Below are 16,434 nucleotides of genomic sequence, written 5' to 3'. Positions count from 1 at the left end.
CAGAACCATTGGGCGCCACCATCTTGCCTGCCCCAGGACACATGCGGCCCGAGTGCGCCACCATCTTGCCTGCCCCAGGACACGTGTGGCCCATGGGCGCTGCCATCTTACCCACCTCAGGACCCCTGCCTGTCAGGCATCACATCAGGCCATTCATCGCCTGCAACCACTGACGACCAGCCGCGTCTCGCCTCGGTCACGATTGACCAATCTCGACCGCACAACCTCGCGACTACTTCGACAAAGGTGAAGGTCAACGGGCATGAGATCTCCTGCCTTCTGGACTCCGGGAGCACTGAGAGCTTCATCCACCCTTATACGGTAAGGTGCTGCTCCCTCGCGGCACACCCCGCTAACCAGAGAATCTCACTGGCCTCCGGATCCCAATCCGTGGCGATGCAGTACCATTGGATCGCCACGGATTGGGATCCGGAGGCCGGGGAGATTCTCTGGTTAGCGGGGTGAGGCTGGCGATACAGTACCACTGGATCGACACCCTCACCCTCCAGGGGATACAGTTCAGCGGCTTCCGCCTCTACGTCCTCCCAAAACCTTTGCACTGCCTTGCTACTCGGCCTGGACTTCGTGCAACCTCCAGAGCCTAACCCTAAAATTTGGCGGGCCCTTACCACTCCTTACTGTTTGTGGCCTCGCAACCCTTAAGGTCGACCCACCTTTCCTTTTTGAAAACCTAACCCCGGATTGCAAACCCGTCGCCACCAGGAGCAGATGGTACAGCGCCCAGGACAGGACAGCGCCCTTCATCAGGTCTAAGATCCAGCAACTACTGCGGGAAGATATTATCGAGGCCAGCAACAGCCCCTGGAGAGCCCAAGTGGTAGTGATGAAAATCGTGGAGAAAAACAGGATGGTCGTTGACTACAGTCAGACCATCAACCGGTACACGCAGCTCGACGCGTACCCCCTCCCACGCATATCTGATATGGTCAATCAGATTGCACAATACCGGGTCTTCTCGACAGTGGACCTGAAATCTGCCTACCACCAGCTCCCCATCCATAAGGTGGGCCGCCCATACATTGCGTTCGAATCAGACGGCCGCGTTTACCATTTCCTTAGGGTTCCCTTCGGCGTCACCAACGGTCTTCCAACGGAGATGGACCGAATGGTTGACCGGTACGGACTGCAGGCCACTTTTCTGTACCTGGACAACGTCACCATCTGCGGCCACGACCAGCAGGACCACGACGCTAACCTTTCCAAACTTCTCCACGCCGCCACTCTCCTCAACCTCACTTACAACAAGGAGAAGTATGTGTTCAGCACGAACCGATTAGCCATTCTCGGCTATGTGGTTCAGAACGGAGTTCTAGGGGCCGCACACGATCGCATGTGCCCCCTCATGGAACTCCCCCTCCCCCACTGCCCCAAGGCCCTCAAACGATGCCTGGGGTTCTTTTCATATTACGCCCAGTGGGTCCCAAACTACGCGGACAAGGCCCACCCACTCATTCAATCCACCGTTTTCCCACTGATGGCCGAGGCTCACCAGGCCTTCAACCGTATCACGGCCGACATCACCAAGGCCGCGATGCACGCGGTCGACGAGATGCTCCCCTTCCAAGTCCCGAGCGATGCATCAGACGTCGCTCTGGCCGCCACCCTCAACCAGGCAGGCAGGCCCATGGCATTCTTTTCCCGCACCCTCCATGCCTCCGAAATGTGGCACTCCTCCGTCAAAAGGGAGACCCAAGCCATCATTGGAGCTGTGCGACATTGGAGGCATTACCTGGCTGGCAGGAGATTCACTCTCCTCACTGACCAACGGTCTGTTGCCTTCATGTTCAACAACACACAGCAGGGCAAGATCAAAAACAATAAAATCTTGAGGTGGAGGATCGAGCTCTCCACCTACAATTACGAGATTTTGTATTGCCCCGGTAAGGTCAACGAGCACCCCGATGCCCTATCCGAGGTACAGCGCACAAGTGGACTTACTCCGGACCCTGCATGACAATCTCTGTCACCCAGGAGTCACCCGTTTTTATCACTTCATTAAGGTCCGCAATCTGCCCTACTCCATCGAGGGAGTCAGGGCTATTACCAGAGACTGCCAGGTCTGCGCGGAGTGTAAACCGCACTTCTACTGGCCAGACCGTGCGCGCCTGGTGAAGGCCTCCCGCCCCTTTGAATGCCTCAGCGTGGACTTCAAAGGGCCCCTCCCCTCCACCGACACTGAAACACGTACTTCCTCAGTGTGGTCGACGAATATTCCTGATTCCCCTTTGCCGTCCCATGCCTTGATATGACGTCTGCCACCGTCATCAAAGCCCTCAACACCATCTTCACTCTGTTCGGTTTCCCCACCTACGTCCACAGCGACTGGGGATCCTCATTTATGAGCGATGAGCCAGTTCCTGCTCAACAGGGACATTACCTCGAGCCGGACGACCAGCTACAACCCCAGGTGCAACGGGCAGGTAGAGCGGGAGAATGGGACGGTCTGGAGGGCCATCCAGCTGGCCCTACGGGTCTAGAAATCTCCAGGCCTCCTGCTGGCAGGAGGTCCTCCCCGTCGCATTTCACTCCATTCAGTCGCTCCTGTGCACCGCGACTAACGAAAGCCCCCATTAATGTCTCTTTGCCTTCCCCAGGAAGTCCACCTCCAGGGTTTCATTCCCAATGTGGCTGGCAGCTCCAGGACCCGTTCTCCTCCGTAGACGCGTGCGACTCCACAAGGCGGACCCGTTGGTTGAAAGGGTACAGCTACTCCACGCCAACCCGCAGTATGCCTACGTAGGGTACCCCGGCGGCCGCCAAGACACAGTCTCCCTCAGGGACTTGGCACCATCTGGTTCCCCACACACGCCCCCCTCTGTCCCAGCGCTACCCTCCCTTCCCCCGGTGCAGTCCACCACAACCCGTGCTCCAGGACAATCCGTCCTCCCCTTGCTCCCACCCAGAGATGAAGAGGATTTCGACACGCTCCCAGAGTCACCAAAGACCAAGCCGCGCCTGAGTTGCCACCAGCACTGCGGCACTCTCGACGACAGATCAAGGCACCGGCCGCCTAAATGTGTAATATTCTCTGTGATTTTTAAAAGCATCTTGTCTGTATCTGGTTCTCCACCACCCCAGCTGGACTCATTTTTAACAGGGGGTGAATGTGGTAGTCACCACTGATGTATTATACTGTATATATATATGGGTTTTATGGTAAGGCCCCTGTATTAAAGGTACGGGGGTAGATCCCTGCCTGCTGGCTCCGCCCAGTAAGCAGAGTATAAATATGTGTGCTCTCCATACAGCAGCCATTTTGTCAGCTGCTGTAGGAGGCTACACATCTCTGTGTAATAAAGCCTCAATTACATTCTACTCTCGTCTCGTCGTAATTGATATTACATCAGTGAGTATGAGCTCCCCCAATGAGTGGGGTACGGGGAAATCATCAGCAGTTGCACCTGTATAAATAGAGCTGCCAGTGTGGAAGCAGTGATGTACTGCTGCTACTGTGTATATATTATTGTAAATGAAGTTACTTTCTTTTTGACTGTACAAACGTCTTGTTGGATTCTTCGTGGCCCTTACAAAAGTCCGATTGCTTTTCAGGGCACCGATGGTGAGTGTGAGGATGAATCGGGTGGGTTTGGGTACTTTGACTGCATGGTGGCACAAGGCAGTGGTGCCCACACACCCTGTTGCTTTTTTAGAGCAACTGTCAATGGCACTCAGAGCATCAGGGTGTTAGAAAGTGATAGTGCAGAGGAGGGGTGGAGCATAAGATCTTGCTTTATGCGAATGGCTTGCTGCGTTACATCTCGGATCCACTGGGAGGCAGTGGGGGTATCATGAATATTTTGGAGATCTTTCCGATCCAGGCAAGGGTGCAGGAGAGGAGGTTGTGTGAGCTGCCGTTTAAAGTGGTGGGGGTGAGCTTTGAGTATCTGGGCATCCAGGTGGCACAGAGATGGGATCAACTACATCGATTGAATTTGGTGCAGTTGGTGTAACAGATGAAAGGGGACTTCAAGAGGTGGGACATGCTCCCATTGTTGCTGGTGGTGCGGGTGCAGAAGGTGAAAATGACAGTACTCTCGAGGCCCTTATTTGTTTTCCAGAACCTCCTAATCTTTATGCCAAAGTCTTCCTTCAGGAAAATTAATGCTCTGATTTTGATGTTTGTGTTGGTGGGGAAATCTCCACGGGTAAAGATGATGCTAATGGAGAGAAGGCATGGCTGGGGCGGGCAGTCATTTCCAAATATAAGAAACTACTGCTGGGCAGTGAATATAGCCATGATTAGGAAGTGGGTGGTGGTGGAGAGGTCAGCACGGACAGATGGAGGCAGCTTCTTGTAAGGGCACAAACTTTCGGGGCATTGTTGACAGATCCCCTGTCGTTCTCGCCAGCCAAATACTCCACAAGTCCCGTGGCAGCCCTGAGGGTGTGGGGACAGTGGCGGCAGCATCTGAGGTTGGAGGGTGCCTCGGTGTGGGCACCAGTCTGTGGGAATCGTAGCTTTGCACTGGGGGGCTTAGACACGGGTTTTCCAGGATGGCAGCGGGCGAGGATCGAGTGGTTTGGGGACCTTTTTGTGGGGTGCAGCTTTTCGAGTTTAGAGGAATTGGAGGAGGTGTATGAGCTGCCCAGTTCCGCTACTTACAGTTGCGGGATTATGTGACGAAACAAGTGTCGTCCTTTCCCAAACTGCCGCCCCAGGGCTGCAGGACAAGGTGGTATCTAAAGCAGGGGTGGGTGAGGGTAAGGTATCCGAGATATACACTGAGGAGTTGGGGGGGGGCCCACTGGAGGCTGGACTGTGGGAGGAGGCTTTGAGAAGGGTGAATGCATCTTCCTCATGTGCTCGGCTTAGCCTTATTCAATTCAAGGTAGTGCATAGGCACATATGACGGTGGCCAGGATGAGTAGGTTCTTTGAGGGGGTGGAGGATAGGTTTGGCGGTGCGCACACATGTTCACATGTTTTGGGCATGTCCAAAGCTTGAGGGGGTTCTGGCAGGGGTTCACGGATGTAATGTCCAAGGTGCTAAAGGTGAACGTGGTCCCAAGCCCAGAAGTGGTGATATTCGGAGTTTCAGAAGACCAGGGAGTCCAGGGGGTGAGAGAGGCTGACGTCTTGGCCTTTGTCTCCCCGGTAGCCTAGAGATGGAGGGACTTGCGGCCCTCAAAGCTAGGTGTGTGTGTGAGCAACCTGACAAAGTTCCTTTGGCTGGAAAAAGTTACGTTTGCCTTAAGATCGGGCAGCACGGTGGCACAGTGGTTAGCGTTGCTGCCTACGGCGCTGAGGACCTGGGTTCGAATCCCGGCCCTGGGTCACTGTCCGTGTGGAGTTTGCACATTCTCCCCATGTCTGCGTGGGTTTCACCCCCACAACCCAAAGATGTGCAGAGTAGGCGGATTGGCCACGCTAAATTGCCCCTTAATTGGAAAAAATAATTGGGTACTCTAAATTTATTTTATTTTAAAGTTTGCTTTAAGAGGATCAGTGGATGGGTTTGCCTGAAGGTGGAAACCGTTTATCGACTTCTTCAAGGTCAGTTTAAGTTGTCAGCAAATGCAGGGGTGGGGGTGGATAAAGGGTTAAAATGGGGGAGGCAGGATGGGCAGAAGGGAACAACGGGGAGGGTGGGTTTTTTTTTTGTTCGGAGTTTTCCTGTTTGATCTCTTTCTGGTTTTGGCTGTGTTCAATGTATATATAAAATGCCTTAATAAAAATATTTTAAAAACAAAATTAATGCAAATGCCGGTTTACATGTGCAAACCACGTTACCGTCACCAGGGAGGGACCGGAGCATGGCTCCTGAATCATCATGGGCATGGACCTAGATTTTGGTTGGACGCCCAGTTCTCCGCCCGATCATGGTTCACGTTTGCGATGACGCAGGGCGGAGAATTCCGCTCAATGAGTGCCCAGGTTCAGATGAATTCTGACTCCATTCTTAGGCTCAGGTAGACTTATTTGTGGGAAGATCTTGTAGCTATTTCTAACAAATAACTTACTATATTGATAAATTTTATGATTTGTTTCTGAATTATATATTCTTTGATTTCTTCATGTAATAATTGTTGGTTTTAGCACTCAAATGAAAACAAAAGGCAAATGAAAAGCATTTGGAGAATTCAGTAGTCAGTTGTGAGGCTTGCTGATTAGAGAATGGAAGCTTTGAGAAAGAAACTAACCAATGTGATTGCTAGATTCAAATACTTAATAATGTAGATTAGGAAAGGCCATGTGTACTTTGATAGCTAACAACAGGACAGTGAAGTTGAAACATTGAACATTTTCCAATCATTGCAGTATTTGATATGATTCCATTTTTAATTTTGAATTAGTACCAAACAAGTACAAAAAAGTCTTGTCTTTTTGGTGCAACAATGTTTGAACTTTCATACAGTTCTTTTATTTGCTAAAATGTGTGTCTCAGTGTTCAGCTGTGAGTACTGTTCTGTTGACTAATATCCCGATCCCTCTGTGTTACCCCCTCCCTTCCTTCTTTCTCTCTGCTGCAGAGATGAAGATAGTAGGGTGTAAGTCCCCAATGCCTGTTTATTTGCAGTGTTTGCTGCTTGCTTACTTCATAAAAATACATGGTGCTTCAGGGGCATATGCACGCACTAATGCTCATATCAAAGCTAACTGGTAAACCATCTTACTACCCGAAGGCTGGACTACATTGGCTGCATTACTTGTATTTCAAAAATGAGTGTCACCTTACATGCTCTGAAACCACAGCTGCCTTGCACCATTGTGAATTTACTTTATGCTTAAGAAGATGCTATCCTTTATATGGGATGAACCAAACTGTTGATTTAATATTGAAGGATATCTGTAGAATTTTCCAGTTCTTAGAAGCCATTGACTTAGACCATGCATCGTAAAAGTCAGTGCTGCAGGAGGGATACACTTAATTCAGGAACTTGGACAGGGACCCACCTTCAAAAGTCATTACCATTGCTGCAAAAGCGTTGAGTGCCACATTTCAATATACAGCTGCTTCCAAAATCCCCACAATGTAGCCTTTGGCTACTGGTATGTGGAATCTACCCTGTTTGTCGTGTGCGTTAATTTCACAGGCCCAATTATTTGCAACTCATGACCCAGGAGTTAAACTTCTAATAGCCACATCACATCCAATGGTGGAGCAGTTTATACAGCACAAGGCAGATGCACTGTAAAACCACAAGATACTGCCATGTATGAAATGTGGTGGTATGATTTGCATAGCTGTCTGCTATTGGTGCAGAACACTGGCTTACCATTGGCCCTAGTCGGTCATGTGCCTCTCGACCGATTGGTTGAGACCAGTCATGTGACGGCTCCCCGATTGGACGAGAGGCTGAGTTAACCCCGCCTCCAGAGCGAGGTATAAATACCCAGAACACCCGGCGGTCGTCCATTTACTGTAGTCGACCGCAGGGCTAACTTCTAGCTTATTAAAGCCTAACTTTTGTACAGCAACTCGTCTCGCGTTCGATTGATGGTTCATCATGAAGGCAACAGTAACTTAATTTACAAGTAATGCTATTAAAGATTAAGGCTGCAATTATACAAGCATTATAAGGTAAAGACAAGAAAAATCTGTTACCGTATAGAGAAAATAACCAATCTAATAAGGTTACAATGATTGGCTCTTTATTGCTGACAATTACTCCCAATCAATGTTTCTGTGCTATTTTATGAAGATCAATGCTCCCTCAGTGTTTTGTGTCTTTCATCGCCCTAGAACAATAGTCCCAACCTGACCAATACTTCATTGCAGAACAATGTTCTCAGACAATGGACATTTTGATACATTAAAGGTGATTTCTAAATGCAAATTGTTCTCTCATCTTCATTGCCGAACAGAGATCTCACTCATTAAGTGTTATTCCTCACTGCAGCAGCAGCGACTCACACTGTTACTCTGTTACTCCTCAGTGCGCAGTGACTCACACTGTTACTGTGTTATTCCTCACTGCAAACAGCAGTGACTCACAATTACTTTGTTATTCCTCACTGCAAACAAAAAACTTTCACACCCTGGAACAGTGACCATATTAAATTATTGGTTTACCCCTAAAGATGAAGATTAGCCCCACATACTGCCATTGTGCTACTCATTACCCAAGAAAAAGACTCCATTCAGTATTATTGGGCTATTCTTTGTTGCAAAGAGTACTTCACACCATGAGCTCTTTATTGTATAATAGTGATCCCACACCACATTATTGTATTAATTCTAGAACAAATGCCTTTCATAATGTTACTGATTAAATCTGTACAACTAGAGCTTTAGCTTACATAGAACAAAACAAGTTGCGACATATTTTAATAAAACCCTACAAAAGAATTCTCAGAACAGCCAAAGGGAATACCAATTTTTCTGTGACTGTTTTGAATGATTGATTTGATATGTTCAGATGTAATTCTTACTATCCCATTTACCCCAAAAGAAAATAAGTAAATAATTAGCAGCTCAAATGTTGCCAGCACTTGCTGCAAGCATTGTACTTTGTGGTATTATAAAATTATAGTATCCTTCAAGCATCACCATAATTATTTCATTTTTAATTTGTCAGCACTGTCTCATTTCCTGCACTGTTCACTGCAGCAATTAGGAAAGGTATATGAGTGGATTGGGCATCATGAAGAAGTTGAGATTTTTATGCGAGGTACTACTGTTCAGATTTCTCCTTGTCTCATACATGAAGAGTAAATGTCATTACTCATTTTACTGCCCCTGTGAGTTTCTAGCATATGAAGCCAAAAGTACATTGGATGCTCATTGAAATGACAAAACATAGTGTGCTGCTGAACTTAAAGATATTTCCCTTCCTTCATTGCACAAAACTATGCTGCGCGTCAATTTGAACACACATTAGCAAAATTCTCCCTGACATCAAAATAGATATAGAAAGGTTACCATGCAATTCATGCCGATTAACTTTATCTACAGCAGCATCATTTGCATTTTAAAACAGCATATATAAATTTTCTTAAGACAGGTGGATGAGTGGGGAGATTAGGATGACCATGCATGCCATGTTTGTTGAACAGTATTCTATTGTGGACGAGTTCTTTTACAGTATATTCTACTGCTAAGCAGTGTAATTGTCACACCTTGCTGCCATCTACTTTGGGTGAATAACATCTCCACAGCCTGGGTTCTGTAACTGTGCACTGTTGAGGCTTTCCTGCTGTTTCAGTGAGTTTCAGACTACAAGGCTCCCAGCTTCAATCCGTTCTGAGTTAGCTTACCTCACCCTGGTTGCGACACTTGACTGTAACATCCTCCAGGCTTGCGTGGAAAAAATTGTCCACGGTTCTTTCACCATCACACGGTGTCTCCTATTGAAAGTGTACATTTATCAATTTAGTGGATTGTTTATGTTACAGTTGCACAGCAAACACTGACCTGGTTTTGGAGTTGTAAAAGAGAATACAGTGAGGCATGGAAATGTGTCTGTTTGATTTTAACCATATTACTAGAGGTATCCTCCTCCACATTATTTCCAATCCCAAGTAGTGGACCCGGAGCAGAGGCTGGTCGAAATCTACAGGTCAGTGTTCCCCACCCTCCATAGACTCTTACCCATCCACCATTATTCTCTGCATTCTGCTGCCAAACCAGTTAACTCTCTATGCTTTTTAATGAGCATGGTGTTCACATTGCTAGTCGATATAAACAAAATCAGACATTGGAGGCAGGGAACAAAACCATCTCATTCCACCTGGCTGATATTAAATTGCTGCCTCCCTTTGCTCTAATGCAGATGTGATTTTGTATCCTAATCACTGTCCTGGAATGTCATACATTGGAATACCTCTGTGAAATATACAAAGTGATCCCAGAGTACAGAGGCACCAGAACCAGAAGGGCACTTGGGCACCTCTAACCACTTTCACTGAGATCATTATCTTAATTTTCAACATGGGCAGATTGATCTCACATCTTTCAGCTGGTCAGTTCCCCTATAAGATAAGGGAAAGACCCAGGCTAGATTCGCAAAGTTACATTCAAAACTTCTACCAGTGTCAATGGGGAAAATTTTACAGGCAGGAAATTGGCTTCAATTGTGACATCTACAAGGGTTTTAATTATAGTTACTGCAAGCTCCTGATTATGTGTTCCTTTCATCCTGATGTGTATAGATATTTCCTCCATCTGTCAAATTTTGTACCCATTTGTTGCCAAGAATTGAGATTCAGGCCTTCCATCATGTAACCTCTGCATCCGGGCTCTTTCTGGCCTTGATTTGCCAGACTTAAATTGAAATTGAGCCAACTTTCTCTTGGGTGTGTGGTTTCCAGGCTCAACTCAGAGATTGTGTCCATTGGTTCCACCACTCAACAAAAAAACTTACCAGTGATATATAACTGGAGACCAAGCCAGCTCAGAGGACCAAAAAAGTGTGCATCACCATTTCCGTGTGTATTCAGGGGTTCCCAACTCCATATCAGAGAGAACTGCAGATGATGGGAAAACTACATGCCTGGCGTCATCGAAGTAGCTGAACTTTAAACATGATATGACTGTTAACAGAAGATGCTTTTGTTCATTTAGGTTATTATTGTAAATTGAGTAGAAATAATTATAGGTTCCAGAGAATCAAAAACTATCAAGAACCCAATGATATTTATCCATGTAAAACCTGTGTGGACAATAAACACCAGCACAGACTAATTGGGTCAAATGTCCTGTTTTTGTGCTGCATATTCAATGTCATTTGTTTAACTACCTGCAGATCATTAGCCAGTGCCAAAATGACATGCGGCCAACAAGCTAGCTTATTAACTTTTGATAAATCATTTGTAAGGGCAGGCAAACTGCCAATCGTCTAAATTGTTGACTTTAGAGTATATATACAGTGACTGACTACCAAACAAGACTCGAGGAACTGATTTTGGATTTTGAAATGTTGTGCACTGCTGGTTGTATTTATGAAAGGTCTGCTTCCAGTGGAGAAATGTGGCAGAGCAGTTTAGGCAGTAACTGAAAGAGTTGCAGCTACAGTAATTCAGAAGTCACAATCAGAACTTTAGAGCAAGACTTCCCTGCTGCGCAGACCAGAAATGCAAAAACACAAAGGGCGCAATTCTCCGCACTCACGACGGTGCGGAGAATAGCGGGGGTCGTAAATTTTTACGGCCACGCTAGTCCGACGCCCCCCCGCTATTCTCCCCCCCCCCCCCCACGCCCAACTCCCGACACGAATCGCTGCCGCCGTTTTTTTACGGCCAGCAGCGATTCTCAGCTGGCCGATGGGCCGAAGTCCAAGCCCTTTATGGCCGTTTTTACGAACGGCAAACACACCTGGTCTGGCCGTTCGTAAAAACGGCCGTAAAGTCCCGATCTTGGCAACCATGGCACCGATTGGCACGGCAGTACCACGGCCATGGGCCCGCGATCAGTGCCCACCGATCGCGGGAAGCGGGTCCGATTCCCGCGCACTCTTTGTCCTTCCGCCGCCCCGCTGTATCACTTCGCGGGGCGGCTGAGGGGCATCCCGGCCCGCGCATGTGCGGGTTTCGCGCAAATGCGCGATGATGTCATCCGCGCATGCGCGGGTTGGAGTCTTCCAATCCGCGCATGCGCGGCTGACGTCATGTGACGCGTCAGCCGGCGCAAACTCTGACAAGCGGGCTTAACGAAATTCGTTAAGCCCACGATGCCGGAGTTCACGGCCGCGGCATACTAGCCCCGACCGGGGACCAGAATTAGTTCCCGGTCGGGGAGGGGGAGGCTGGCGTCAAACCCGCCCGGTTTTGACGCCAGCCTTACGATTTCTCCCTGTCTGGGAGAATCGCGCCCAAAGAGTTCTGAACAATATTCAAGAACTGCTAACACCTGTCTCTTGAAATGAAAAAATGAAAATCGCTTATTGTCACGAGTAGGCTTCAATGAAGTTACTGTGAAAAGCCCCTAGTCGCCACATTCCGGCGCCTGTCCGGGGAGGCTGGTACGGGAATCGAACCGTGCTGCTGGCCTGCTTGGTCTGCTTTAAAAGCCAGCGATTTAGACCAGTGAGCTAAACCAGCCCCTTCATGGAGAAATTATGTCTTAACATGGGTCTCCATGTTCCCGGGGACACTGGCTCACCATCTTACTTATATTACAGTGGAAGAGTTATAATACAAATTTTTAAAAATACTGAAATGGAGCAGCTTTGCTGTACTTGGGAGTTTTGAGACGGTCTCAGTTCTCAGAACAGTCTTTTCTAAACTTTGTGACTGTCAACCACCCCAATAATTTCACACACCACAAGTGTTGCACAAGATGACCTTGGCACTTAATGCAATGAAATTTCAGCAACCTTGTCTCAATTTTAGTCAAACTTGCAATGAAAAATGTTGGGAAAAAAGAGTCAGCAATGTAATATTACATTGGTGCATCACCAACTATAATCATTTGATGCTCTCCTTTGTACACTGCTGGCAGAGAAACTTGTAAGACACTTTGTCGTGGTGATGTAACTGGAATAAACTAATAGTCTGAAAGAAAAATGCAGTTGCTGGAAATCTAAAACGAAAAACAAAGTGCTGGAGACACAAAATAGAACAGTTAGTATCTGAAAAGAAGGTAGGTTGACATTTGAGGTGGGGTCATTCATTGGAATCCTTATCAGAAAACATTTGTTGCAGCCCTGGAATGACACGTCGCACTGACTGTGCTTGAGTTCGGTCAGACACCGACCCTGCACGGCAATTTATTTGAATTAATCTCGCTGCTGTGGTTTGCCTGTACACTATCTGCATATTCACCTATCGATATTACTGAGTATCTACTTCATCCTTACATTGTTCCTGTTAAATTTTATTAAACTGACATGTTTGGGCATGTTATGTAAATGTCCTGCAGGTGATATCAGGAACGACTTGTATCTGACATTGGAACGAGGGGATTTTGAGAGAGGTGGAAAGAGTGTACAGAAGAATATTGAAATAACAGTTTACGTCCTTTATGCAGATGGAGAGACACTGAAGGTAAGAGATTTGTTAAAGTTGATGAGAAATTCTCTACATTTCGAAGTAAGAAAAAGCAGACACCAAAGATCCTCAATCTGTACTGAGTTAGATATTCTCAGCCAGGGTAGCAGTGTGGAAAGATGCTAATATCAGCTTCTGCGCCTCTGAGCTAGGAGAGAACACTGCCCAGGATTCCTACTGCAAGCCACTATCATTGGTCCTTCGTGAACAATTCATTGTGTGGATATCAGGTGAAAATAGGACTTGTTGGGCAGACCGACTCTCCATCCTGGGGGCTGCCTCCTGTTCGCATGCGGCATGCTCCGCTGTTGCACTCTGCTGATGCAGCTTCCTTCTCCTCGAGCAGCTACAGCTGCAGGGCACCCCCAGGGCTGCGGCAACTAGCAGGAAAGGCCACCATTGCTGGTTGAATTCCTAGATCTATTGTCTGCAGGGCGTGAAAAGCCAACATGTTAGCATGGTGCAGACCCCTGTGCCCAACCAGGTCCAACAGCTACATGGTTGGCACTGTGGGCTCTGCCTCTTCATGCACCCCCAAATTCACACCCCTGGACCCATTGTTGCCCGGCACAGTGGGGGCCTCTGGCCCTGGCGCCTGTCCCATTGCTAGCAGTACGCTCCGTGGCCCCCACCCCGCACCCCCGTAGGGTGCTACAGTGGCCGTTGCCCTGGGTGGGCTGCCGGCGGGTGGCATCCGGGTGGGGGGGCGCTATAGCGGAGGGTGCAGGGGTGGGCGCACCCATATGGCCGGTGTCACTCTGCAGAACCAGGGGCCAAGGTGGATGGTCAATGGGGTGCGCAGCAAGATAGCTGTCTTGCAGGCCGTGGCAATGGACACCGCCCCAGTCCCGTGGGGGGTCAACACGACCACTCGGCCTGTTCACCCGTCATACCACCCAGACTTTCTTTTGTTCTTTCTATTTAAATTTGAGACGTTGAAGAATCAAGGATAGATGAGCAGAAGTTAACAGAGGATATGAGGACTGTTCAGGCAATCATTGGAATAGTTGAATCTGAAAATGAGAACAGTGTGATGAAAATTTCAGCAGTAGATTCGCTGAGGTGGACAATGTTACAGAAGTGGAAATGTTTTTTTATTAATAGGATATGGAATTGAAACCTCATTTCAGGTTTCCACAGAGGACTAACATTGTAAGCCATCTGGTTCAGCATGAGACAGTGACCAGAGAGGGTGATGAAGTTCATGGTAATGGTTGGGGGGATTGTGGAAGCACCAAAATGGACTAACATTGTAAGCCATCTGGTTCAGCATGAGACAGTGACCAGAGAGGGTGATGAAGTTCATGGTAATGGTTGGGGGGATTGTGGAAGCACCAAAATGGTGTTCAACTGGAGGAAGCTGCAACTCACCCATGACTGGATGTTGAAAAGACAGTCAGAACATAGAACATTACTGCGCAGTACAGGCCCTTCGGCCCACGATGTTGCGCCGTCCTATGAAACCCCTCTAAAGTCCCTCTACACTATTCCCTTATCGTCCATTTGCCTATCCAATGACCATTTGAATGCGTTTAGTGTTGGCGAGTCCACTACTGTTGCAGGCAAGGCATTCCACGCCCTTACTATTCTCTGAGTAAAGAACCTACCTCTGACATCTGTCCTATATCTATCTCCCCTCAATTTAAAGCTATGTCCCCTTGTGCTGGACATCACCATCCGAGGAAAAAGGCTCTCACTATCTAATCCTCTGATCATCTTGTATGCTTCAATTAAGTCACCTCTTAACCTTCTTCTCTCTAACGAACACAGTCTCAAGTCCTTCAGCCTTTCCTCATATGATCTTCCCTCCATACCAGGCAACATTCTTGTAAATCTCCTCTGTACCCTTTCCAATGCTTCCACATCCTTCCTATAATGTGGCGACCAGAACTGCACACAATACTCCAAATGCGGCCGTACCAGAGTTTTGTACAACTGCAACATGACCTCATGGCTCCGAAACTCAAATCCTCTACCAATAAAAGCTAACACACCGTACGCCTTTTTAAACAACCCTCTCAACCTGGGTGGCAACTTTCAGGGATCTATGGACATGGACACCGAGATCTCTCTGCTCGTCCACACTACCAAGAAGCTATTCTCAAAAGACGAGGGGCGGGATTCTCTGTCCCACCACACTCGTTTCCTGGCGCAGCGTGCCCCCGCTGGCAGCGGGATCCTCCGTTCTGGCAGCCGGCCATTGAGGTTTCCCATTGTGGGCACTCCCACGCCATCAGGAAATCCTCCGGCGTGAGTACACTGCAGCGAAACGGAGGATCCCGCCGATGGAGAATCCTCCCCATGGTTAATAATGCCCGTTCAGCAGCCACAGAGTGATTCAGACGAGAGGTGCAATGCAGTTAGTTCTGCAACATGCTCTGTAATTGAGCAGACCACTGGCATGTTGAAGATGTATTTCAAATCTGGACTGATCAAGCAGCACTCTCCAGTACACTCCCCAGAGGTGTCCCACACCATTGTGGTTTGCTGGACCCTACACAACCTTGTGGTGCAAAAGGGAGATGAGTTGCCACACATGGGAGATGGAAGAGCTACACATCTCTGATGAGGATGCCGAAAATGATGGCATCGAAGAATATGAATATGCCCCACAGGAAAAGGTCATTGCGTGGGCCAGATGCTCAATAAGATCCTTATAGTGACAGCATTTCAGGGCGATGAAGACTCATTCTTATGAGTCAATTTCATCTGTTTCTTTGATGAAGGGTAAACTTTAAGACCTTCTTTGTTATCCTTAAAATCTCCATGAAGGACTTCAATCTCAGTCATAATCCTGCATAACAATGACCTAATCCTTGAAATGCCAGGCAGCCTATAGAGCATGTGGCCATTCAGAACTCTGCCAGCTCTCAATCTGAAACAAGTAAACACGGTGCAGTCCTATCGAGCATCATGCCAACCTTTCACTGCCAATTACATCCTTCAAGAGGCTGGAACAGCACTGCAAACTAGAGGTGAACTGCTGCCGGTGAGCTCTGGAGCACTGCTATGGCTCCCCTTGGCTAATCCTGTAATTCACCACCTCAGATGATTCATAGGGACCATAACGGATCCTTACCAATGCTACCTGTGTCATTTAGATGCTCATCCTTAATTCAAAGTGCTCTTGGGTGAGTTCAACCTGTCCAAATTTATCTTCTGTTTCTTTATGATACAAAACATTGCCAGGGAAGTTGTTATGGGCCAGGGTTCATAGAACCCCAAAGTGTATCATGAAGTTCACCTGCCCCACAACTTTTAATAGATTGTGGTTATGGGGAGCACATGGGCCTACTTTGCAAGGTGTGATGTAATAGAGATCTACAGTACTTTTAAATTAAAACAATGTTTTTTTATGAAACCAGTTAACACTTTATAAACCCACAGTGAACAACTATCAACACCAATAAATCCTCCAAAGAATACAGTACTCTATAAGTAACTCTTAATCTTTCCTTGCAACATCCATAAACAAAAAATAACCCT

The 16,434-nt window shown here is 47.6% G+C and overlaps 1 protein-coding gene across 1 annotated transcript in view; it reads left to right on the top strand.

Annotated features, from left to right (window-relative positions):
- dock3 (dedicator of cytokinesis 3) overlaps positions 1-16,434 on the top strand; it is a 1,304,448-nt gene that overhangs the window by 734,231 nt on the left and 553,783 nt on the right. The window contains 1 exon segment of the mRNA XM_038810823.1: positions 12,821-12,945. Within this exon segment, the coding sequence (XP_038666751.1) occupies positions 12,821-12,945 (125 nt within the window).

Source organism: Scyliorhinus canicula, chromosome 11 (genome assembly GCF_902713615.1).
Source record: "Scyliorhinus canicula chromosome 11, sScyCan1.1, whole genome shotgun sequence".
NCBI classification, from domain to species: Eukaryota; Metazoa; Chordata; class Chondrichthyes; order Carcharhiniformes; family Scyliorhinidae; genus Scyliorhinus; species Scyliorhinus canicula.
Note: the sequence above shows the minus strand (reverse complement) of the source record. Positions and strands in the feature narration are given on the sequence as shown.